The sequence below is a fragment of the Trachemys scripta genome, chromosome 2 (genome assembly GCF_013100865.1).
Source record: "Trachemys scripta elegans isolate TJP31775 chromosome 2, CAS_Tse_1.0, whole genome shotgun sequence".
Classification (NCBI taxonomy): Eukaryota; Metazoa; Chordata; order Testudines; family Emydidae; genus Trachemys; species Trachemys scripta.
The window spans coordinates 91,338,570-91,365,522 of record NC_048299.1 but is presented as its reverse complement, the minus strand read 5'-3'; the positions used below and the strand labels follow the sequence as shown (position 1 = coordinate 91,365,522).

Genomic DNA, 26,953 nt, shown 5'->3' with positions numbered 1-26,953 from the left:
ATGGGCTTCGGGCAAGCCCCCGTGCCTCCGGACCCTGCGCCGCCGGAGCAGAGCAGCTGGAGCCCGGAAAGGGAAGTGCCCGGCCAGCAACTCGGGGTCTGGAGGCACAGGGGCTGCCCAAAGCCGGTAGCGCTGGCTCGGGCAGCTTGGCTCTTAAACAGAGCCAAAGTCTGAGTCAGGGGAGGAGCAGAGCAGCCATGGGAGAGGAAGTGCCCGGCCGGTATTTTTCCCGGACATGTTCGGCTTTTTGGCAATTCCCCCCGGACGGGGGTTTGATTGCCGAAAAGCCGGACATGTCCGGGAAAAAACGGACGTATGGTAACCCTATGCAATAAGGGTTTTATAGTTCAGGGTTGAAGACACATTATTATTACAAGCAAAGCTGGTGGTGCCACCTTTAGTGAAGGTTTGCCAAAGGTTCTCATGATAAGACCCTGTTTTCAGTTGCTTATAACTTTGCCAATCTTAAACCTTTCAGGATGAAACCTTTAATGCTGGTTGTCTGCATGAGGCTACATTTTTCTGAAAAAGTGTCAGCAAAAATCCAGCCATTTCCAAGAATTGAGCAGGTCTAGCACCTTCATGCTTTGGAACAAGAGCTTGAAATTTGTCTGGGTGGTTGCCCCCATGCCAGGGATGTGCCTTTTGCTGTTCCTGAGACAATCTGACCAAATTTAGCCAAGTTATAAGCCTTTTAAAACTCTCAGTCCATATATGCTCAGTGGAGACTTGTTAGAGTTTAGCTGCTTAATTCTGCAAAGGTTCCATCTGCATTGAATATGCTACAGCCTAGGGACATAGAGGTTTATCAGGCCTTTCCCTGTAACTGCTTCTGTGGGCTGCTGTGGTGCTGGGCATCACTCGTAGCAGGAACCTTGTCTCTCCATTGCTCTCAGTATTCACTTTGCAGGTTCCCAGGCATCTTGGCGAAGGAAGCAGCCTGACTTGAATGCAAGAGGACAGGAGCCAGACTAGGAGGTGGGGGGCAGTGTTGAAGGGAGTACATTGGGACAAAGAAGTAGTTTGCTCTTTAAAATACCTAAGAAATTACATTTAAAAAATCTACATGAATAGAACATTAAGGTTGCACAATAAAACACTCAAAATTAGCAAATGCCAGAATTAAGCCTCCCTTTGTGTTTACGATACAAATCTTTAATTACATGATCACATACTGTTTTTTCCACACGACCCCTGCCTCATTCAGTGCACAGGATTAGACCTATTCAGAGGATGCATCAGGGTTGTGAAGTGAAGGAGACTGTTGTCTGAACGACCCCTGCCTCATTTGTTACAGAAGTTGGAAGGTGTGTAGCGAATGAGGCAGGGGACTGCAGGAATAGAAAGGATGGCTTCATGGATAAGGCAGTTTAATTCTACTCTGGATAATTGGATTCTATCTGTGTCTATGCCACAGAGATCCTGTGTAATGCTTGGCAACTCACTTAAAGCAGACTTTTCACGGGTGGCCTTTAACTGTGTGGTCCTCATTTTCTGAGTGTCTGACTTGAGATCCTGGGGTCTGATTTCCAGAAGTGCTGAGCACTCACAGCTTCAACAGAACTCAATGGCAGCTGTGATTTCAACATAGAAATTTCTTTATAATGCTAAGTACTCTGAAATATCAGGCCCTAAGTGTTTGAAATTGGGCACACAAAATTAGTGGACAATTTTTACCTTAATCTCTCTGCCTCAGTTTTCCACTTATAAAAGGCAGATAATATCATCTCCTCATCTCATGGGTGTGTGTGTGTGTGTGTGAGAACATAATTTAATTAACATTTGTGAACAAATCAGATACTATAGTGATGCGCACCATAGAAAAACTGATGAGGAAATTAATAATTCTGTGTCCAGTGAATAATGTGCACTAAATAAAGCCTGGGATCACACACTGAACTAAATATTGAATAACTGGTCATTAAGTGAGCACTGTCCATCCTGTGCGTTGAATGAGGTAGGGGTCCTGTGGAAAAAACAGTATGTGCTCATGTATCAGAGGGGTAGCCGTGTTAGTCTCGATCTGTAAAAAGCGACAAAGAGTCCTGTGGCACCTTATAGACCAGGGGTCTCAAGCATGCGGCCCGCGGGGTTCTTCCCTGGGGCCCGCCAAGCTCCCCGCTGCCCCCCGCTGTCCCCCCCCCCGGCCGGATCCGGCCCCTCAGGGCTTTGGATCAGGCCTGCGGATTTGCCAACCCCATGGTGTTGAGGGCCCCGCGCTGCTCCGGGAAGCCGCAGACACCGTGTCCCTTTGGCCCCGGGGAGAGGGGGCGCAGAGAGCTCCATGTGCTGCTGTTGCCTGAGATTACCTCCCCTGAAGCTCCCATTGGCCGGGAACGGGGAACCGTGGCCAATGGGAGTTTTGGGGGAGGTACCCATAGGCAAGAGCAGTGCAGGGAGCTCTCTGCTCCCCTTCCCCCCGGGGCCGCAGGGACGCGGTGCCCGCCTCTTCCCGGAGCAGAGCGGCACAGGGCTGGGGCTGGCAGGGAGCCTACCCTAGTCCTGATGCGTGCCCCTGCCACCCCAGAGCCGCTCCAGGTAACCGGCGCCGGGCCGGAATCCGAACCCTTCCTGAACCCTGCACCCCAACTCCCTGTCCTGAGCCTCCTGCCTGCACCCCAACCTCCTGCCACACCCTGCACTCCCTCCTGCACCCCAACCCCCTGCCCTGAGCCTTCTGCTGCACCCCAACCCCCTGCCACACACCACACTCCCTCCTGCACCCCAACGCCCTGCCCTGAGCCCCCTGTTGCACCCCACACCCCTCCTGCACCCCAACCCTCTGCCCTGAGCCCCCTGCTCACCCCGCAGGCAGGGGCAGAGGTGGAGGTGGGGGGGCAGGGCCGGAGACAGCAGGAGGCGGGTGATGCGGCCCTCGGGCCAACGTACGAGTCCTCATGTGGCCCTCTTGGTGATTCGAGTTTGAGACCCCTGTTATAGACTAACAGACATATTGGAGCATAAGCTTTCGTGGGTGAATACCCACTTCGTCAGATGCATCCAATTCGTCTGTTAGTCTATAAGGTGCCACAGGACTCTTTGTCGCTTTTTATAGTATGTATTCATGTTATTAATGACTGTATCACAGTGCATGCATACAAGGGGCTGAATGAAGGTTACATAGACAACCTTAATTCTGTCGTTTCCTACTTTTGAGTGTTTGACTTTGCAACCTTAACATTCTTTTGATATTGGGGTGTGTGTGTGTGTGAGTGTGTGTTCGTGTGTGTGCGCACGCATGCACATTCATGCACGGTTTGTATTAAGACAGTGCCTTAGGGTTCCAATGCAGAACCAGGCCCCACTGTGCTAGACACTGCACAAACATTTAAAAGTACATGTGCTTCCCTAAAGAACTTACATTGTAGGTTACAACATGTAGATGAAACAAACTGTGTGTGTGGGGGGGGGGGGGGATTGGGAGGTTGGGGATAAAATAACAATGAAAAAAGCCCCATCTTTTTGGTCTGTCTTTGGTCTGCAGTGCCTAGCCCAATGAAGTCCATATTATGGGGATACTAGATGCTACTGCAGTACAAAAAATAAATAATATTTTAGCACAATAAGCATAGGTTATGGCTTGTCTTGTCATTGTCAGCTGGCAATGCAATACTCTATCCTGTCTACTAGCTGCACACTTGAAAGAAGATGTTGCTATTGCTATTGTTGATAGCTAATGGAGATTCTCCTTTAGCTCACCAGCTAGAACTGCTACTTTGTAAATTTGAAAATGCCTGTTTTACATTGCAGCTGGAAAGAATTATGCACAAAGGAGCCAAATGAAACAACATCCAATGAGGATAATCCTTTATTTGGTTACCTTCCTCAGTCATGCAATGCAGTACCCCTATTATAAATTGTTTGTCGGGATGCACTTATATGTAGTATCTACTATTTGAACAATTATTAGATGTTGAACTGCTGTAACACTTCTTGCTGAGAGGCAGTGTGGCCTAGTAGGATGGGCTTGGAGGTGGTAGTCACTTCCCATGACATTAAGGTTGCCAACTCTACTCTTTTCCAAAAGGTTATGGGGTATTTAATAAACCTAAAATGTTAGAACATTGCTTTTTTAGCATCCAGAAATCACTGTTAGCACAGAGCCCCTAGCATCCTTATGGCACCAAGGGTCATCAAATAAAATCCACACGCAGTAGGTTTAAAACAAGTGTAAGGAAGTACTACTTCAGACAACACACAGTCAACCTGTTTAACTCATTGCCAAGGGATGTTGTGAAGGCCAAAAGTTAAAAAAAGAATTAGATAAGTTCATGGAGGATAGGTCCATCAGTAGTTACTAGCCAAGATGGTCAGGGATGCAACCCCATGCCCTGGGTGTCCCTAAACCTCTGACTGCTAGAAGCTAGGTTTGTGCTACAGGGGATGGATCACTCAACAAATTGCCCTGTTGTGTTCACTCCCTCTGAAGCATCTGGTACTGGCCACTGTCAGAAGACAGGATACTGGGCTAGAGGGACCATTGGTGTGATCCAGTATGGCCATTCTTATGGTACCATTTTTGCCCAGTCACTCTTCAGCATCTGGGCCAAACCCTCCTCTCAGTTGCACTTGCTTCAATCAGGAGTAGCTCCACTGACCATGACGGAGTTACTCTGCATCTAACAAGTGTAACTGAGGGCGGAATTTGGCCACATAACCAACCTTAAAATTGATTTTTGTATTTGTTTAGGAGTCATCTGGGATCTTTTCCAATGATTGCAAGGAGCTGAGAAAACACAGCAGCTCTTTCCCCCCAGGATCTGCTCCTCTGCCCCTCAGTTGTATATGTGATTGGAGCAGAAAAGTGAAATTAACAAGATCGGGTTAATTATAGCCAGAGTTTGCATGATCTGGTTAATATCACTTTGCTGCTAGGCTGAAGTGAAGCTGAACATCCTTGGAGAAGATTTAAGTAGTGGGGGGAAAGGCAAGCTGAACTGTAGTGTAAGTTTGAGCAGTAGGAGAAGGGGCTGGGGGGCAAAGGGGGAATGAGCTGTAGCAGTGGAGGGTAGGGCTTGTGCTTCTACAAGGCACAACTGAATAGATTCCTAATAATTTTCCCTTTGCATTTAAGCTCCTTGTGTAAAATACTAGAAGAGGGAAACTGACTAGAATTATATATGTATGTATGTATATATATATATATAGAGAGAGAGAGAGAGAGAAATAACTGTAATGGGAAATTGATTAAATTCATATGATCACATATTAGTTTCCCTTTGGCCGGCACATGGGGAAAGACCTGGATGCCAAAGATCAGTTTCCCTCTACACACATAAAGAGGGACACAAATCAACTGGAAAGCGGAGACCGAGAGAGAGATGATGCAAATGAGAGTAACGTGGACCGAAAGTGAGGCCATCTCAGAGGATAATCTGTCCTCAATGAAGTTCCCAAATCCCTCACAGTTAGAGGTGGGTGAACATCATGAAGCATGAGATATTATATCCCTTTTAAAATTATTTTTAGCATTAAATATTATAACACTGGATATTCATGTTATCCTCATAAACATCCAATCTCTCTTTGAATCCTACTAAGTTCTTGGCCTCAACAACATCCTGCAGTGGTGAGATCCACAGGCTATTTATGTACTGAGTGGAAAAAAGTGTTTCCTCCACTCCTGTGTTATGAGACACGGAGAACAGAGGTTCCTAGTCTACCTTCTCCATGTAATTATTTTATATACTTTTATCTCACCTCCTCTTATTTGTCTCTTTTGTAAAGTAAAGATTATTTTCAATCTCTCTTATGAGAGTTTTCCCAGGCCCTTGATCATTCTTGTTGGATTTCTCTGAAATCCCTGTTGTTCTACAGTATCCGTTTGGAAATGGGGTGAGCAGTACTTCACACAGAATTCCAGAGGAGGCCCTACTACTGATGGCATTATAATATTATCTATATTCTGTGTCTCGTTCCTTATGCATCATCACATCTGAAAAAAAATATGTTGCTTACTGAAGCTGATAAAAGGCTGGACAGAATTCTAGAATATGTTTGGAAATGAACAAGTGGAACACAGTATGTTTGGAATACTTTGACAAGAATCACTTAATGCAGGAGGTTGCACAGATCTTATTGTTTGCATAGATAGAAAGACACACTCACACACCAGGTAAGAGACTTTGTTAACTCTACAAGTTTTAAAGGTGTTTTGCCATATTATTATTCATCTTTATTTTTCGATCTTTACAAGTCAGACATCAAAACTCACTTTGGGCTAGTAGTGTGTAATATATTGTAAATAAAAGGTTTAGTTTAAACCAGTATAGTCATTTTCAAGATCTAGGGGCACAGAAAAGAAACAGATGTCTCATAGGTACATGTGTATATTGTGCTGCTTTAAATAAGATGATAACAGCCACTTTTAGTATTCATTTATGGATTTAAACTCCCTCAATATGCAGAGAAATAATTTGTGGACAATGGGTCCAATTCGACATTCACTTTCATCCATGCAACTCCGTTAAGCCAACTTCAGACCTGAGACAATTCCAGTGAAAAACACCCTGTTGAGAGTACATGTTCATTACACACTTAAGCATGCAGGGCCTTCTTCTCCACTGCCTTTTACCATGTAACCTGAGCAAAGTGGGGGTAAAGCACTACCAGATCAGACTAGCTGCATGTGCTTCGGTGCTGTCATAGGGATGCTTTTCTGAATCACTGCCTCAGTTCATTCCTAAGGCACGAAGAGTATTCAGTTGCAATTGTATCAAGATCCCTTAACAATGCATAAAAAGACTACATCCAGATTCAAAATGAGGGGTGAATCTTGGCTTCACTGAAGTTAATGGCCAAGTTTTTGTTGACTCTAATGGAGCCAGGGTTTCACCCAACATGCAGGCAGCTCTACTTTGTTAGTTCACTGAATCCTGCCTACCTCAGTTTCATTGTCCTCGGGTCTTTATGCAACAGTAGAAGATAGTGTGACAAAATATGTAGCTTTATCAGTACCACACCCATCCATGGTATAATATTGCCAGTCATAATGCTATGCAATTTATTATTTTTAAAATAACTAAAACTACTGGATGGAAGCTGTGCTGTACAAACTTTAGGCATTCTACAGGAGTAGAGCTTAGAGAGAGAAGCAGCCAGCTTCCCCACGACTGGCAAGCTCAGCAGAACATATATATGCATAGACTTATGGCTATACTGCAAGCTTTTATGTAAATAAGTCCTGCTGAGATGGCTGACCTTGGCGAAGTCAACCAGCTGTCTGTTTTATGAAGGTTTTGGGTGTACACCATGATCTTTGTCAAATTGCGGTCCAACGATAAGTATATCTCTCTGTCTATCTATATGTACATAAACAACGTATATAAAAAAGGAAAGAATTTTCCTAACTTTGAGTCACAGCTGTTTTGTGGCAAAATCCACAGCTGTGTCTAGAAACTGGATAACCTTGTTAATAGGACAGCCACAAAGTAGCCACAAAGTTTGGTTTTGATTATAATGTCTGTTTTTCTTCTTCTTGAAGTCAGTTCCTTAAAATTTGATGTGCTCATGTAATTGCAATGTAGTTCATTGCCCTGTTTTACCTCCAGTGCAGGGTGTTTGAAACTTTAGAGAGTGGGGAAGAAAGAAAGAAAGAATATTGAAAAATAAATGTCACTGAGATTTTTTTTGTCATTAGATTTGAAATATCATTGCAAGTTAAAGTACAGTTACTACAGAGTTTTCTAACCCTTCCACAACCCCACCCCCCAAAAAAAAGGTCAATAGAAAAAAGACAAACTCTACATAGTTTCCCCTTGGTTTTACTGTACAGACATTCATCTTTTTCTTTCCTTTCTCTTCTTTTCCCTCTCTCACAGAATTTTAGAAAAATATTAAATATTAATTCTACAACCAAAATAGGAATAACCCTGCATCCAGTGGTATATATTTTCTCTTCTTTACCATGCACTGTGAAGAAAGAGACCTGTGCTTTATTCATATTTATGTGAATGCTATTTATTATCGCCAAGATTGCCTAAAAATCAAGGCATCCAAAATCATTAGTCACTTTTGAAAACAGTCATTGGTTTTGAATAGTTTTGGATTTCTAGCTCTCAGAGATAACTACTTTTAGGAGACTTTTTTACACCAATACTTTTAGGTCTGCCACAATTGATAAATTTTAGAATTAAAAGTGATTAAATCTGTGAAAAGATTAAAATGTTCTGCAGACTTAAGTCATATTTTTTAACTTTTCCCTTGATGCATGCATGCAAGGATTGGCTGACCCAACCACTCTGCAGGGTCTATAGTAACAGGAGCCTTCTTTTTTCACTTGTGAGATTTTTATTTTATTTCTTATTGTCTGTATAATCTGTATTTAGCTACTTGTTCAGTCTTGGAAAACAGGTACCTTAGCTCTTTGGCGGTAGATGTTTAACACTCTCAAAGCTAGAAAAACTGGCTCAGATTTTGCGATTCTTTTCATTTTCAAACCGTCCTGTCCCTTTTTGCCTGTTTTAAACAGTCATAAAATAGCAACAACACATTTCTTATACACCGTTCAGCCGTGAGTCAGGTTACATTGAATTATACCCAGTAACATTAGTAATGTTAGCATGGAGTAATCCAACACCACCCATGCACAGCAATTTTAAAAATAGTTTTAAAGAACACTGTGGGGCTAACTCATATAAAATGTGTCCATCATTTTCATTAGATTTTTTCTCACTTAACTTGGTACACAGCATTTACTAAAAGACACCAATTGCCTATGTATATATATGTGTGTGTGTGTGTGTGTGTGTGTGTATACAGTGTATCCCATCACACATAGTCTATAGCAGTGATGGGCAACCTCTGGCCTGTCAGAGTAATCCTCTGGCGGGCTGCGAGACAGTGTTCACATTGACCGTCTGCAGGCACGGCCACCTGCAACTCCCAGTGGCCGCAGCACGTCCCTGTGACCCGCGCCGCTTCCCGCAGCTCCCAATGGATAAGAACGGCGAACCGCAGCCACAGGGAGATGCAGGCAGCCATGCCTCCAGACAGTCAATGTAAATACTGTCTCGCGGCCCGCCAGCAGATTATCCTGATGGGCTACAGGTTACCCACCATTGGTCTATAGGGAACCCAAATCACAGCATGTATACTCTACGTAGGTAATCTGTGATATCAGCATTTGAATGCACAAGTTGTGGCTGAATGTTCAGGATCCACTAAAATACCTTCAGTTTCCAAGTACTCTAATTTAACCAGCCATTAAAGGCATTCCCCATTTAATAGGGGTAATGGGTCAGTTAACATTTACTAAAACTTCATTGAGGCCTGTTGCATGAGCGGTATCCATGCTTCTTCTTCACTATCTGATCAGATTCTACTCTCGCCTTGGTTTCTATTCACAAGGTGTAATAAAGTACACAGTATCAACACAGATATAAAAGGTTAAGTCACAGCCTGGGTCATTGGGAATGAGAAGGATTCTGCCCCGGAGACAGCTCGCCAAGCCATTCTATCTGAGATAGCCAGATTGACTTAGAGGGCACTGGGAAACTACATGGCCTTGATTACAACGTCTCTGAATGACTGTGAGCTCCTCTACATGCTGCCTTCAGTCTGCTGGCTGAAAGACTAAGGCATGGCCCCATCACTGCCCATCTACACTAGGGTGTATAGTGGCATGGCTGGTATTAGGTCCTTTGGTAAGGGAGTACCTGGACCTGGGATTGTGGTAGTCCACTGAGCAGGAGTGAGAGCTCTTTGCACAGCCCCATAGACCAGCCACAAGCTTGCCCCTGGAGGATATTCTTGGGATTTGTTTTTTAAAAGTTCCCTGTTGCTCCCGGCCTATGTGCACTAGGGTTATGCAGCTAGATGTAATCAATATTGGTACAATGCTTTGAACATGGAAAGTGCTATGTAAGTGTAAAGTACTGTTGTTATTACCTCAAGCAGGACTTTTAGTCAGTGCAGTGGTGCCCAAACTTTTCCTGTCCCATCCCCTCTCCCCCCGACCAGTAATGGAATCTGTCCGCAACCCCCCTCCATTACTGCACAGTTGGCTCAGCCGGGGAGCTTGGGCTGAAAGCGGAGCTGGGGGCTGAACTGGGATGAGGGAGGAGGTGTGCTTAGAGGCAGAGCTGGGCTGGGGCCAGAGCTGTGTTGGGGGCAGAGCATGGCTGGGTGGCACTCCTCCCATCTCCCATCGAGGCTGGCCCATGCCCTGCTGCATGGCCCCCCAAACATGCCTCTGCACCTCCTAGGGGGGCATGCCCCACTGTTTGGGGACCACTGCTTTAGTGCCTTGTGGATTATTACCAAAAGGAATGCTTTAAAAACACACACAATATATTACATGATATGGAATTACAACAGCGAGAGAACAAACCTTACGAAAAATCACAGCAGTCTTTAAGAAGACATTGCAGATACTAAGCAACCAGGAAGAATAGGGTGATGAAAGGGGAGGTGGAAGACAACTCTAGTAATAGAGTGATTTTTTTTTTTAGGCAGGAGAGTGAAGGGCTTCTGCATCAAAACGTGCTACACACGGCCTTCACTGAAAGAGTTCCTTGAGAACAAAAGCACCATAATGGAAAAGTATGAGCGTGGTGTGAGGTCTTTCAACCATGCAAACATTTTGTCTTGGCCCCTGGTAGGGACAGATGAGATGAACCAGATGATTTGGAGGGTGTTGTTTTGAAAGGACAACAGGAACAAAGTCAGTAGCCTTGCCTTGATCCCCCTGCAATAAGAGAAAGCAATGAGAGGCTGGATTACTGAACTTGTTAAACTTGCGACATGCTAATTAAGATTCAGGAAATTCATTCCAGATTCTCATTCAGCATTAGCAATTTTGTGTATCCAGATTTTTTTTGACTTCACCATCAACTGTATTGTTCAGCAGTCTAAGTGATTTCTCAAAGACGGCAAAAGAGCTGCTACTCTCTGTTCTCTAAGATCCCTCTCATCCTTTCTGCTTCCATTCCACCCTTTTTTAAATCATAAAGATCAGCCAAACCCTCCTGATGACAGCATCTTATGTAAAGGCGACCTTGAGCCCAGCCAGGTCATCTTGTCTATAAAGTGGTCTTCAGAAACAGTTGGAGAGAATTGTTCTGAGGCAGGAGTCTGAGCTAGTTAGGATGTCAACTTCATGGCTCTACAGAGGTTGCCATTTTTGAGTAGTTCCACTGAGATCTACTAACTAATTGATACCCCTTCTTCCTAGGCTGCCTCATTAACTACTGGTTGTTTCAGTCTGAGATGCCTGAATTTTGGAGACTGAGGGAGTGGAATCACTGGTAGAGAAATAGCTGGTGCAGGTGCACAGGGGTCCATTCAGCTTAGAGCAGGGTTTCTGAACCTATGGGTTACAACCCAAACTAGGGTTACCAGAATGCGCAAAAGGGCTCAGTTCTTCTCTCTGGGTGTTGCAACTTGGTGCACATGGTTGCAGTGCTGCTCAGGTTTCACCCAGCTGCCCCTCCATCCTGATGATGGGGGGCTGGCCAGGCCAAATCTGAGTGGTATTGTGACCCCGTGTACCCAGGGGGTGACTCCATGCAACACCACTCCCACAGATTTGGCCCAGTCAGCCAGGTTGTGATGCCCTGAGCGGGAAGCCGAGCCCAGCCAGCCCTGTGGGATAGGAGCCAGAAGAGAGTAGTTGGTATCACGTACTCTCGTAAGTACCACCCCTTGATGTATCCCCACGCTACAGCCTGGCGACACCACATCTTCCATACTTCCTGTCCTGCTCCCTCCAGCTCCTCTCCGATTTACCCTTCCTCACAGCTGTGTGATTCCAGCTTTCTCATGCCAGCCACGCATCCCCAGCCCCTTCTGTCCCCAACCCCTTCCCCCAAACCCCCACTTTACCCTCTGCCCCTCATGGGCTGTCTGTCTGGGCTCTTTGTTTTTGGGGACTTCAGATTTCAGCCCCATCCCCCAGACTCCTCTGTCCTTATATCATTCCTCCAGTCTCACACTGAATGCCTACACCCTTCTGCTCCCCGGTTCCTTTCCAGAACTCCCAACTCCTTCCTCACCAAACCCCCGGCCTCTCCCATCTCCACACTTCACTTCCTGGCCTCCAAATTGCCCCCCCCACACACTCTTACCCAGGGGCTGTGTGTTTGTATGGGTGTGTGTGTTGGGGGGAGGGGTCTTGGCTTACGATCCCTCCCCCCCAGTTGTTCATATGTGGCTGGAGAGTCTGGAATTTTAGCTCTGAAACCTCCACTCTCCTGTTGGACCCTTATGGAGGGGGGCAAATATGTGAGTAGAAAACTTTAGTGTTTTATAGTCTTGTAGCTTATCTGAAACAGTTTAACATTTTGAGAATGAAATGTTATGAAGTCCTGAACAGTTGAATCACCATGTTTGATGTGTATAATTCAAATTTCAGGGAGAAAGTCCACAATAAAAACCTGCACTGGGGCCCATCTTTGTGTTCTTCTGCTACTGGGTGGAATATGTGTTGTCAGGCAGCACATGAAAATCATGATATCTTATTCTCAGTTCTTGTAGTAGGGTCCTGAATAAAAGGGAGAAAATACAGAGACAAGGATTCTTCCTCTTTCTAGCCTCACTCCCCTGTTGAGGTGTTTTTTTTGTTTTTTTTGGTTTTTTTTTTAGAGCTTCTTATGCTATTGCTACCTTCCAATGAATACCACTTGCTACGAAGATGGGAAAAGAGTCTGTTTTGTCTGCCATTCTGCTAATTGGCTGTCCAACTTGCAATCTGGCAAACAACTTTGAAATGCCAAGTTTAGGTATATTGCTGTGAAAGAGTTAAGTCAACAAGTCATGCCCTCTATTTGAAGAAAGTGGGGTGAATACAGGGGGCCTTATGGGACAACATGGTGGCCATTGTACGTCATTTGCATTATTCATGCTGGATATTTTACAGTTACATGGATGTAGGAATAAAGCCTTCTCTTTGATAATGTGTGTGGGTTAGTCAAAGCAGATGCGAAGAAAGAGAACATCTCTGTAGGCTAGGGTTTATCATTTTCATTCATCTTACTGGTGGGTGGCAGCTAGGGCCATCTTTGAATTGTACTTGGGAGAAAAAAGTATACAATACATCTGCTGTTTCCTTTTTAAAGCGCCCATTTCCATAATGAGATCCACTGATGAAAAGTGCTATGTAAGAGCTAGGTGGTATTATTTTTAATATTATTACATTGGGGAACACCAATATAAAATGTAGTAGCACTGTCTGACTGCATGCAACAAACCATTGGGAATCTTTCCAGATTTGGAGCAGTGTCCATTAGTTTAAAAGGCATATTCAAGTTGGAAGTTAGATACAATGTTTGTGTTGTCATTTATGTGAAATGGGAAGTGGAACCTGGTAATGGTTGGCTAAAAGAAGGTCCTACTTAGGTGTGTGATCCTCTCTTTGGAGGGATTAACTAGAGAATATTACAAATGTTATTTACTGAGCTCCAATAAGTATAAGTGAACAAGTTGCTCAGGAGCACTGAGTGCAAGTAGAGCTCGCTAGTGGTGGTCTTGCAGTTTCTTTACTATCCCACAAAGATCCAGATCCAAAGGTCCGACCTTGACATTCTACTGATGGTGTCTCAAGGTACTGATATCACAACAGCCATACTACCTCATCAACGGAATCCCTGTTTGGATTGCAGGCTGTCCAAAAGAACTGATTGTAAGAGATCTTTTATGCACCATTTCTTTTAGGGCGAAATTTCACTCTAGGTCAGAGGTGACCATGTGTCAAAGGCAGCAACATATAAGTTTTTGAGAACAGATTTCAGCCATTAATATCTTGTGGATTAAAACTAAGAATACTTTTTTTTAGCATGTAGAACCTAACGTATAGTGACCGAAGTTTTCAAACCGGGGTGCCTAAAATTAGGTTCCTAAATTTATATTTAAACACCTAAGTGGCTGGATTTCCAAGTGTGCTGAGCACTTGCAGCTCCCATTGAAGTTAATTTTTATTTAAACTGGTGCAGGTGAGAAGAGGATCAAGCCATTTGTGTCCATACATATTAAGTAAATATTATTATTTATTCCCAGAACACACAAGCAATAAAATACCAAGCACTTAATTCAAATTATTTGAGTATTGCATTTGTTGACCCAGAAGAACTGGGTAGCATCCTTGGTACTGTACCACCTAGTTTTTGGGCTAGGTGTGACTTTGGACCTCCACCTGATTAATTTGTAGTATCTATAGAAACATAAATGCATAGTAGGGATACACAGCTGCTGTTTCAGACTGGTGTGTGACATTGTAATTGTATGTTATTTTTAATGAACAGAACAGTGTAGTTACACTTAGTAATGTGTGTTCACTAAAAGGGAAAAGGGGTGTTAAATCATCATGTTCTTTGATGAATGGCTTGTACACTGAAGAATAAATTGAACAAACTGGCATAGAGCTCAGTGAACATGAAATCAGCTATTAGAAGAAATCTTGTGAACAAATTCTGAGCCTGATATGCATCTTTTGATTAATGTCCTATCAATCATCCATAGTGGCTACCTTAGCTAAGTCGTGCTGTAATCATTCATGGTTGCTTACAGGACCACTGGCAGGGACTATAGGGCTGCAATAACTGAATATTATTACTGATTTCTCCGTAACTCTTGCTGTGAACAATTACTGTTTTCACTACGTTCCTGCCTCCCTTTATTAAAAGAATACAATGCAAAATGAAAAGAGAGTTCCTCAAAGACTGGTAAAATTCTCCCAGGGTATTCTTAATGATATTCTGTCCTAAATGGGGAAACTATTGTAATGCGGAGTTCTCACCAGGAATAATAGTAATGTAATCACATTGAAGCCGTCTCTTTATGGATTGTAGTCAAACAGACAAAATGTATAGTCAGATTAATGAACACAGACCATCTGTAGAATTATTACTGAAAATGGTTGAAATGATTTGAATTATTTTTATCTCAATGTTTTCAGTTAATGTGCTTAACAGTAACAGTAATTAAGACTCCAGATTTTAAATTTGCATTAAATCCACCTTTGACATTACAAGAAACCTTGATTCTTGCAAGTTATTTTTTTTTACACACGCACGTGCCCAAATGTTTTTAATTTGCCAGGCTCTTTTAATTGATTCTTTTTAAGAGAAAGAAAAAAAATTAAAAATACATTTTTTGTGAATACGCTTTTTTGTCATGTTTTGTTTTGTTTTGTTTGGCCAGTGTGATTGTAAACTACTGGCAAGTGCTTGCAAGAATATCCCATGGCCTTGTCAGAGGATTTAGCGCCAAACAATTCATTTCTGAAGCATGGCACCAAAAAATGATTTGGCACTACCTACTAGTAGAGAGGTCTTTAGACTGCAGTGTAATTTCCTCAGAACTCACTGTAGTCTGGGAAATACAGCGGGGTAATGAAGTGATGACAGGTATTAGCATGCATAATGGGCTTTAATAGACATTTAGTGTTGTTTAACTAGAAGAGGGAGACGTGCTTTCCCATTGGAATATTTCTACATTGAAACACATTGATCACCAATTTCAGAGGGGAAAGGTTAATCCATCAGTTTCTGTAACCAAACGGCACTGATGGAAATTCTTTAGGTGACATTCTGGATGAACTGAGCTTTCCATCTTTACAAACAAATGAGTGATATGACAAGCGTGTTGTTCAAAACACATTTAACCAATTGATTTTCTCTCCTCTTGTAATAAGATCTGGAGACATATGAACGAGCATAGCATGAGCCAAGATTAAAGGAATTGCTTCATACACGAGAACATACAGCACCACTTATCAATAAAAGTACTAGAAAACATGTAATCGCCCATTCTTTTTCTTTATATAAAGTTTGTTATTGTAATAAATAGCTGTTATTGAACTGCTTGCCTCTTATTTCAGATTTCCTGAATTTTATGTCAGGCACTTTCTGTGTATTGTTGGTAAATGAGAGTCTTTTTAATGGAAAGGTAGAAACATTATATTTTGCTATAATATCGTTTTTGCTCTCAGTAATCAATTTAACCCAGCTTTGGATTTAGTAGCAATGTTTGTAATTTGTTGGGGGTGTGGGAGGAAGAACAGAAAGAGAGGGAAAGGGGTAGCTTTTTGCCTATGCTACTTTAATAGCGGGAAATGTAAACTACCTGTACAACTCAACACAACAATGGTCCTCATCTCTTTTTTTGTTTCAGTCCTGCTCTGAGTTTCACTTACCCTCCCACACCAGTATCCCTCCAGCAAATGCATCAGCAAATTATAAGTCGTCAGCAAACCCTAGGTTCGGCCTTTGGACACAGCCCTCCACTCATCCATCCTGCCCCAACTTTTCCTACCCAGAGACCTATCCCAGGCATCCCTAGTGTCCTGAACCCTGTCCAAGTCAGCTCTGGTCCTTCCGAGTCCACGCAGGTGAGAGCAAACAAAAGAAACCTTTGAACCGTGTTAATGTAAAAAATAAAACAAATCACATTGTCATGTTAGCAATTAATCACTACAGTCACTGAGAACCTTGGATAACAACTTTCTGGCGGCGATGGCATTTGCAATCCTTTATTAGAAATCAGAGGAGTGTATCTGTGATTTCTGATTGGTAGAATGCTTTCTGTCCCTCATAAATATTTCAGTGACTCCTCGTTCCCAACTGTCTCGCCTGAATCAGACAACTTAATCCAGGTGGGGAATGGGGGAGGAGGGAAAGCAGGTAGGAGCCACAGCATTTTAAAGATAGGAAGTGCTCATTCCCAAATCAGGCTAAATATAATGACTGTACAGATGTAGGGGGACAGTCTACTCTGCTGCACAGTGTAAATCCAGAGAAACTCCACTGATTACTTAAGGTTTTTGCTGATTAATGCAGAGTTTGATTCACTGGACCTGGATCCATCATTGTAGTTGAACTGACACATAACTGGAGTAGTGCAGTAGTGAATCAGGCTGATGTTTTGGATTCATTATGGTTTATTGTTATTAATCATGATTTGTTTTTAGCATGGCCTAGGATTGGTTCCTTATTGTTCTGGGTGCTGCAAAACTTGAAGCTAAATCCTGCAAGTGGATCTACCTGGACAAATCCTTGCAGCGCCCCCGTTGATTTTAATGGGGCTCCAGGCAGGTTCAGAGATGCACCCAGCAGATCCACTTGCAGGTCCTAGTATTCAGAACAGCCTTACGGGTGGGCAACATGAGCAACTTCCCAGGGCACCGTGGTCAGGGAGGCGCCGTGGTCAAGGGGCAGGGAAGGCCTGGGATATGAGGCTGCGGAAGGGAGCTTGTGGCAATGGGAAGGATGCAGTGGGGGCAGGGGCCATTTTCCCTAAGACCGGCCCTGACAACAGCCTGAGATACAAGAGGTGAAATCCTGGCCCCACAAATATCAGTGGAAGTTTTGCTATTGACTACAGTGGAGCCAGGAGTTTCTCCCAAGATTTTTTGGCCTATGGTTTTGTATTAGCTCTCAGATCTTCTCCTTATTCCACCATTATAATTCTCAGAAAAATTTTGAGATTCTATCTACAAATGTAAAATAAAATATAAAGTCCTTCTTGTTAGTTAACTTTCATTCTTCGCATGTTGATTGCAGCTAATGCACAGTGATCTCACATTTCAAAATGGTAATCACCTTTTGAAGTCCTAATTGTGTGGAATATTGACTCCTTATTACCCTTCCCCTTCCTGACAAAAGCAACAATGGTTTATAATAATGAATTACACAGAGTGTATTCACTTATATTTTCCCCCCGCTCCATTACAAGTTTGAATGATGCAGCTATTCTGCAAGTTAATGCTATGTAATTGAATATATTATAATGGTATAGCCAATATAATTAACAATGGAGCATCTCCAAATAAAGTTGCTTAGCGGATGCTGCATATTTCTGTTTGGAGTTCTGTGTATTTATCACAGTCTAATTTTGTCTTTTTGGGGAACAACACCTGCAGCAGAATAAACCCACAAGTGAATCTGCAGTGAGCAGCACCGGGGATCCAATGCACAACAAGCGTTCCAAGATAAAACCAGATGAGGACCTTCCCAGTCCAGGTGCAGGAAACATGCAGGTACAGCATGCAGGTTTCATTAATCAGACTTTCATCTCACTGCCAGACAGAAGGCACATCTTATCTGTAGCATGTTTTAAGGCTTTCCACCCCTTTGTGGCCCTTCGCCTAGCATACATGGATTCACACACACACTGCGTCAGTCCATAGTACCAAGGGATGATTACAGAATCAAATGTAAACAATTATGACCTGGTTTGTTTTATATTTTTTGCTGGGGGATGGGGTGGGGTGAGACTTGCATCTGTGTATGTCTTTAGAGGAGTTTTCAATCCTCTGTTTGCTGTGGTGTATTTGGTGATAAAAGGTGAACCTGAGACACTTAAGCCCTGCTTCAGCAGAGTATTTAAGCACATACTTAAAGTTACGCACATGCTTAAATCTCATTGGCTTTAACTGGACTTTGCGTGTGCTTAAGCACTTTGCAGATTCAGGGCTTCAGCATATGATTCTTCACCAGCATAACTCACTGATTTCAGTGGAGTTGCTTCTGATTTACACTAAGGTAGGTGAGATCAGAATCAGGTCCTCAGTCTTTTCACTGAATCCATAAAACCAAAACCAAAGCCCATCTAAATCCTACATGGGGGTTTGAAGTGGAAAATAGCATGTCTTCATAATCTGAAACAAATGTTTAGAAAGACTCCTGACATCTGACTCTTAGCCTGAGCAAATAGCAAGCTGGGGAGAATGGGGCTCTGCTAGGAACTGAAGCTATCCATTAAAAAACAACCACACACATACACACATTGTGGGGAAAAAAACAAATGACTCCATCAAGTATCCTGAAAATTATCAGTCTAATTTTGGAAGAAGTTTCGCATTCTGAGCCTATTACGGAATTCAGAATTGAAGTACATTTTAGATTGTTGATGATCTTGCTTGCAAGCACAGCCATAGTATTTGATCCCAATTCTGATCTCCTTACTCATACTGAATAATATCTCACTCAGTAATAATCCCATTGAAACAATTGGGATGACCCATATAATTAATCCAAGTATTAGAAGCAGGCCCTTTATGATTTTATTTTAATTTATTTCATTGTGACTCCCAGTTATTTTTTTTAAGAAGTTTTGACCCTTCCCCTCACCCTCTTCCACCTCTCATTGATACCGAACGCCAGGAGGTTTGAATAATTTGGGGCAGGATCTGCCTTTTCTCTTTTCCTCTTCTATCAGTTCGTGTAACAAGGCACCATGTGAGGAGGTTCCTGCAGAAATGATCTGCACTGGATACTTCTGGAAAATATATTGTTAAAAAAGGGAGCCAGCTCTTAGAGAAATAGCCCATCTCCACTGTCTGGTTTACAAGGCCCACTTGGGGCTTTTGTGTTTTATCTGAATGTGGGTAATGAGCTGAAGCAAGAGTAAATGAATCTAAATTGGGCTTTTCTTACTGTACCTTTCCTTTAATGTTGAAGTAATTCATCTTTCTTCCCACTCTTTATCAGAGTTTCTTCTTGCCTCTCTTCACACCTAGGTTGTTGTTTGTTATTTTTTTCCCCAGGAACAGCCAGAAGGAATGACCCTTGTAAAAGAGGAAGGGGACAAAGATGAAAGCAAGCAGGAGCCCGAAGTGGTCTATGAGACGAACTGCCATTGGGAAGGCTGTTCACGAGAGTTTGACACGCAGGAACAGCTAGTGCATGTAAGTTAATGGTATTCAGGAACTGGGTTTTAAAACTATGTGACCTTTTTCATGGGGGTCAGGTTCTCTGACCCTGTGCTGAGTCAAGTTTCTTAGCTAACAGCGTTGCAAACTGGAGAAGGGTTTATGAGTTTCTGCGAATAAAGAAAACTGTGAGCCAGAGTGCTTGACCTGTTCAGTCAGCTAAAGCTTAGTGTAAAATTCAATAAAGTCTTCAATAGAGAGTGTAATGGCTCTGATCCTGTAAGCCAGCAAACACTATTTTGAGTTAGAGACTTTGATAGTTATTGAGTAATAGTAAGCTGGACATGAATTATTATTAACCTTTACCCAAGTTTGATTTTTTTTTCCTAAAGGGATTATAACAATAGAAAGAGGAGAAGGGGAAATTCTTCCCTCCCCCTAAGGATTTACAGTTTATTTTATGTATCAATTTACTGTTGTATGTGCATTGAGGTGGATTACTTGGCTGGATATGTATAAACTGGGTTACTACAGTCCCTTGAATTAAGGCAAATCTTGTAGCCTTATTCATTCCAGTTCAAAGGTTAGTCACACACACACGCACACACCCCACCAACAAAATGTTCTTTGCATTGTTTACAGCTGTGTAGCACACTTGGCTAAAAATTGTACCATCAAACTTAAGAATCTCTCTTAGCAAACATGCTCTTCCCCTATTTCTAGCCCATGGCAACTCTATTAACTGTACCTCTGTGAAATAATCAAATAGCCAAATAGTAGAACTATTTTAATGGTGAATTTTTAAAAAATAATCTCCTGTGCCCTGACTGGGGATAGAGATGCAGACCAACATTACCAGATAAAGAGAACAGAGCATCAAAACCTTGCTGTTTCATGAAAAAGCACCATATACAGTGCTGTATATTATGCATAATTCATTCTTTTATCAGGCCTATAGTATCAAAATAATGCTGTTGATAAATGTACATTTTTCCAGGGTTTTTTTAATACATTCTAGAGCACCATAGGCCAGACTGGTGCAAATCGATAGATTGATGTCAATGGAGCTATGCCCATCTACACTGGCTGAAGATATTGCCCAATATGACTAAAGCTGTGTTAGCAATTTTCCATCAAAACATATTTAATAGTAACAAATTTGTGATGCAGAAATTATTGCTGAATCACAGATTAGAATATTGACAAGTAGTTCAAAAGAAAATTTATTTCAGTGACATTATTTTTCCACATTTTTACACAAGTGTAGTGGGATTTTTTTTGTTTTTGTTTGAGACCATGTGAATTATTCTTGAGCAGAGGTGTAATATTTGTTTTAATGAAAAGCGACTGTTTCAACAGAAGACACAAAGACTTTGAATTTAGAAAATTAGGCCCCAATCCTACAATTGATTGCGTGCAGACCGACTGTTGCAGCTGCTAAAACACCCTCTTGAGTTCAATACGGTTCTATATGGCCACAGCAAACTACATATATGCTGATGATTGCAAGATTGGAGTATTAGGATGCCTGGGAAACATTTCTGAATATTCAGAAATGATCCAATGTTGATGATGAATCATTTCCACCAAAATGTTAGAACTAAAAGAGAAAGGCAGATTAAAAATGCCTTTGGTAGTGAAAAAAGAGGAAAGTTGAAATTTTTAAATTGTAGACATACAATCTAATTGAATTCTGCTGTGCATGTCATATAGCTAACATATTATAGTTTTAAATGGCACTGCAATGTGAGATTTTAAAAGTGGATATTGACTAAGGCTGTGTTAGTCTGATCTGATTTGTAGAGGGACCCATTACATTGGTAAGAGCCAGCAGCAAGAATTACATGGAAATAGAATGTCTCTTATATTTGAAAGCGATGCCAGTATTTGATATGGGACCTCACAGCATTACAAAGAAAAAAAATTCTCTGTGGCAGGGACTGTGTCTTCATATGTGTCTGGACATGCTTAGTACAACAAGGCCCCAATTCTGATTGGGGCCTCTCGACACAAGTGAAATAATAAGAGCCATAATAGTAAATAATAATTATAACTGCCACTTCAAAGCAGTACAAATCAAACTACCAGAGTCAGCATGATCCAGTGGATAGAGCACTGACCTGGGTGTCTATTCCCAACTCTGGTATTGATCTGCTATCAGATTTTCAAAGGTTTTTAGGTGCCTAATATCTTAGAAAATCTGGCCCTTCACCTCGCTGAGCCTCTGTGTCCCACTTTTTGTCTCTCTTAGATTGTGAGCTCTTTGGAATAGAGACTGTCTCCTACTATGTGTACAGACAGCACGTAGCACAATGGGACCTAGATCTCTGCGTGTTCTAAGCACTTCTTTAATGGATATAATCGATACTTACAACTGGGAATTTGGCCAACCTCATTTAATAAAAACAATATAATATTAATGACCGGAGGAGATTTTCAAAGGTGCAAATTGCATTTATGTGCTTAATTCCCACTGAAGGAGTTAGGTACCTAGTTAGCATTTGGACTAGGGCTGTCAAGTAATCGCCGTTAACGCACATGATTAACTCAAAAAAATTAATGGTGGTTAATCACATTTTTAACAGTAAAATACCAATTGAAATGTATTAAATATTTTTGGATGTTTTTCTACATTTTCAATATTGATTTCAATTACCACACAGAATACACAGTGCACAGTGCTCACTTTATATTATTATTTTTGATTACAAATATATGAACTGTAAAAATGATAAACAAAAGAAATAGTATTTTTCAATTAATCTCAGACAAGTATTGAAGTGCAATCTCTTTATCATGAAAGTGTAATTTACAAATGCAGATTTTTGTTGGTTACATAACTCCACTCAGAAACAAAACAGTGTAAAACTTTAGAACCTACAAGTCCACTCAGTCCTACTTCTTATTCTGCCAATCACTAAACAAACAAGTTTGTTTACATTGCCGAGAGAGAGTGCTGCCTGCTTCTTATTTACAATGTCACCTGAAAGTGAGAACAGTCGCTTGCATGGCACTTTTGTAGCTGGCATTGCAAGGTTTTTACATGCCAGATATGCTAAACATTCGTATGCCCCTTCATGCTTTGGTCACCATTCCAGAAGACATGCTTCCAGGCTGATGATGCTCGTTAAAAAAATAATGTGTTAATTAAATTTATGACTGTACTCGTTGGGGGTGGGGAGAATTGTATGTCTCCTGCTCTGTTTTTACCCGCATTCTGCATATATTTCATGTTATAGCAGTCTCGGATGATGACCCAGCACATGTTTGTTTTAAGAACACTTTCACAGCAGATTTGACAAAACGCAAAGAAGGTACTGATGTGAGATTTCTAAAAATAGCTACAGCACTCGACCCAAGGTTTAAGAATCTGAAGTGCCTTCCAAAATCTGAGAAGGATGAGGCGTGGAACATACTTTCAGAAGTCTTAGAAGAGCAACACTCTGATGCGAAAACTACAGAACTCGAACCACCAAAAAAATAAAATCAATGTTCTGCTGGTGGCATCTGACTCAGATGATGAAAATGAACATGCGTCGGTCTGCTCTGCTTTGGATCGTTATTGAGCAGAACCTGTCATCAGCATGGAAGCATGTCCTCTGGAATGGTGGTTGAAGCATGAAGGGACATATGAATCTTTAGTGCATCTGGCACATAAATATCTTTCAACACCAGCTACAATAGTGCCATGAGAATGCCTGTTCTCACTTTCAGGTGACATTATAAACAGAAGCAGGCAGGATTATCTCCTGCAAATTGTAAACAACCTTGTTTGTCTGAGTGATTGGCTGATCAAGAAGTAGGACTGAGTAGACTTGTAGGCTCTAAAGTTTTACATTGTTTTATTTTTGAACGCAGGTTTTTTTGTACATAATTCTACATTTGTCAGTTCAACTTTCATGATAAAGAAATTGCACTACCATACTTGTATGAGGTGAATTGAAAAATATTTTTTTTGTTTTTTACACTGCAAATATTTGAAATAAAAAATAAATATAAAGTGAGCACTGTACACTTTGTATTCTGTGTTGTAATTGAATTTAATATATTTGAAAATGTAGTAAACATCCAAAAATATTTAAAATAAATGACAGGTTTCAGAGTGGTAGCCCTGTTAGTCTGTATCAGCAAAAACAACGAGGAGTCCTTGTGGCCAGGGCCGGCGCTTCCATTTAGGCAACCTAGGTGGTCGCCTAGGGCACCAGGATTTGTGGGGGCGGCATTTTGCCGCCCTCGGTGGCAATTCGGCAGCGGGGGGTCCTTCACTTGCTCCGGGACCCGCCGCCGAAGTGCCCTGAAGACCGGGAGCGTGGAAGGACCCCCCCACCGCAGAATTGCCGACGACGACTGGGAGCACAGAAGGACCCCTGTCTAGGGTGCCAAAAACCCTGGTGCCGCTCCTGCTTGTGGCACTTTAGAGCCTAACAAATTTATTTGGGCATAAGCTTTCATGGGCTAAAACCCACTTCATCAGATGCATGGAGTGGACTCCCGACCTGGTAAGGCAACTCCCATCTTTGCATATGCTGTGTATTTATACCTCCTTACTGTATTTTTCACTCCATGCATCTGATGAAGGGGGGTATAGCCCACAAAAGCATATGCCAAAATAAATTTGTTAGGCTCTAAAGTGCCACAAAGACTCCTCATTTTTTTTTTGTATTTTTTTAAATAAATGATATTCTATTGCTGTTTAACAGCATGATTAATCGCAATTAATTTTTGTAATCACTTGACAGACCTAATGTGGACCTTTGAAACTCTCCTCCTATGTCTTTAATTTTATATTGCTTTTATTAAATACTGTTGGTCAAATGCAGATGTTCCCCCTCTGGGGTTCTGACCTAGTGTGCAGTGTGTGTGCCCATGCAAATTAGGGTAAGATAGAATACGTGGTTGTCTACTGTGAATATATTAATTCTAATTTAATGTTTATGTGGAGGTAGCAGCTGAAGGCCCAATCAGGATTGGGATTCCATTGTGTTAGATGCTGTTCAGACCCGTACAAAGAATGTCCTTTTATTGGCATGAGTTTGCAATGGCTGTGTGACTTATACATGAGTGAGTTATGCAGATCTTCACAAACAAGTATAAATAAAACCTCTGTGTCATACCATTCTACCATGTGCTCCATAAATTTCATGTATTTTACAGAAAGTAGAGAGCTTTAACATTTTTAAATAGGAACTGTAAACCTGCCACTGGAGCAGGACTGAATATTGGACACTCTGCATCAAACCACTGTAGTTTTCAAGGAAACTCCATATTTAAGGAAAAGACAGAGATCTTGCTCTATCAGGTTGTTTTGTTTTAAACTGCTGAGGGGTTTGCTATGTTCAAATGAATTCCAGTCCAGAGGGATTAGTGGGCAGAGTGCAGGTGAAGTTGTGTGAAGGGCAGGCTAAATGCAATTTATCATATAGATATCATCACTACTTGTGGGGGAGGTACATATGTATTTGTATTTATCTGTGTATATCTCCTGATTCTACTCTTTCACTGAAGTAGCTCTATTGACTTCAGTGAATTTACTCTTGATTTACGCTGGTGTAACAATAGGAGAATCAAGTCGTGTGTGTACGTGTGTGTGCGTGTGCACATAGGCGCACATACTATTTCTATAGAGATTTTAACAGGAAACTTCTCAACTTTAACTATAGTAGAGCTGGTGCTCTGCTACAATATAGATTATATAACATACACACAGACTATGTATGTGTGTATATGTACACATAGCATATATATTGCAGCACAATTAAGTCTAAATCTTAGGCATACTAATCACTATTTGATACTATTTTTCCTGCACTGCTTGTGTATCCTAATTTCCACTGTCATTAGTATGAATTGTGGGTACTCAACAAAAGCAGGAGTGGGCTCCAAGAGATGGTGTTTTCTTATTGAATTTATAAACAGAACTTTACTTGCTATGAATAAATAAATAAAAATATACACAAAAGAGGTGTTGTGGACCCACCCCAGAGGATTTGACGCTGTAACAATTTCAGTGGTGGTTCATATTTTCAAGTGGTGTGTGCCAGTTAGAACTCAGCATGGTTAAATTTTCATGATACATACACCAAGAGGCAAGGTGTTAAACCATTCAGATGCTGTGCTTTATTTATAGCACCTGTCCATCCTTCCTCCCTCCCCCCAACAGTTAATAGAAAGATTCATGATTCTTCATGGTTGTCTATCTCGTGTCTGACAGTACCGACTGCCCTGCTAAAGCAAGTCACTATCTATAATTGATATCCTTCTATGGAATAGGGTGCCGGCTGCAATTGAAGGGTTTTGCTGAAAGCTCTTAAATCCTGACAAGTTCTGCCCTTGTTCTGGTTCAGTCGCTGAGCTACACTGCTGGAATTCCAGGGCTATTTGAACTTGGTGCAAAAGGGATGCATGTGTTTCACATTAGCAAATCACAAAGTTGGAGAGCAGTATTAGGGCCTGGGCTATGTTCGCCTGCCAGGTACATTGCACTCCTGAAAAGCATGCTTACTTCCATTACTGTTTGAACATGTGTGTTACATACTTTCTTATGTACATCCTTCAGAAAAAAACTTATTTATTTTAGCACTTCAGTTTGCTGCTGGGGTCTTTATCATGCAGCTGTTTAATTAATTTTTCTGCCCAGCGAGATATTATAATTGGGCTTAGCTGAGCTCAAGTTTGTTTTAAATATTTGATAAATGTTCTCCAACGCCCAGAAGCTAATAAGATACTGTATATTTTTTTAAATCTGCTTTTTGTTGCAGTTTGTCTTCCTCCCACCCCACCCTCTAGAAATCAGTGAGACTAGAAAGAACAAAATATTGCAAAGGGGTTAGACATTAAAGATGAAAAATTGTTGAAGAAAATTATCCTTAAAGGAAACGACTGAAGTTATTGTTTAAATATTAACACAATGGCAATCAGAAAAATGCAACACTGTTTCTCATCCCTCCCCCGCTTACTGTGTAGCCTTCATGATAATTATTCTTTTATTTGAAAACACAAATAGTTATACTTGAAGAACTATAGACCTATTTTGGTTAGTGTTTTCCCCTTAATCACACAGCAGTAAAATCCTCTTATGGTTGTGTTTGATTATACGAGATCAAGAAGCCCTAAACTCAGACGGACAGCATACATTTTTCATTTTAGTTTTTTGAATTCTTCCTGTGCATTTGCAGGGCTAGGCTGCCAGATTTGCTCCCCCAAGGGTGAACAGATACCACTGCCCTTGCACTCCACTGAATGCAAGGCTGCTATTGTAAATAGCACTTGTGTTCAGGCAATGGGAAGGCTGCTTGTACTTTATACACACCTCTTGGCATATACACAAGGGTCAGCCACAATCTGGCCCTTAATATTTACAAAGGCCAA

At 41.7% G+C, this 26,953-nt stretch overlaps 1 protein-coding gene across 4 annotated transcripts in view; it reads left to right on the top strand.

Moving 5' to 3' along the window:
- Positions 1-26,953, top strand: part of GLI3 (GLI family zinc finger 3) — a 258,797-nt gene that overhangs the window by 193,546 nt on the left and 38,298 nt on the right. For 3 of the 4 annotated variants that reach the window (XM_034761254.1, XM_034761251.1, XM_034761253.1), the window contains 3 exons: positions 16,108-16,324; positions 17,855-17,971; positions 19,481-19,621. In XM_034761254.1, the coding sequence (XP_034617145.1) occupies positions 16,108-16,324; positions 17,855-17,971; positions 19,481-19,621 (475 nt within the window). The remainder of the gene's footprint in view (positions 1-16,107; positions 16,325-17,854; positions 17,972-19,480; positions 19,622-26,953) is intronic. The other variant, XM_034761252.1, reaches the window with a different exon arrangement.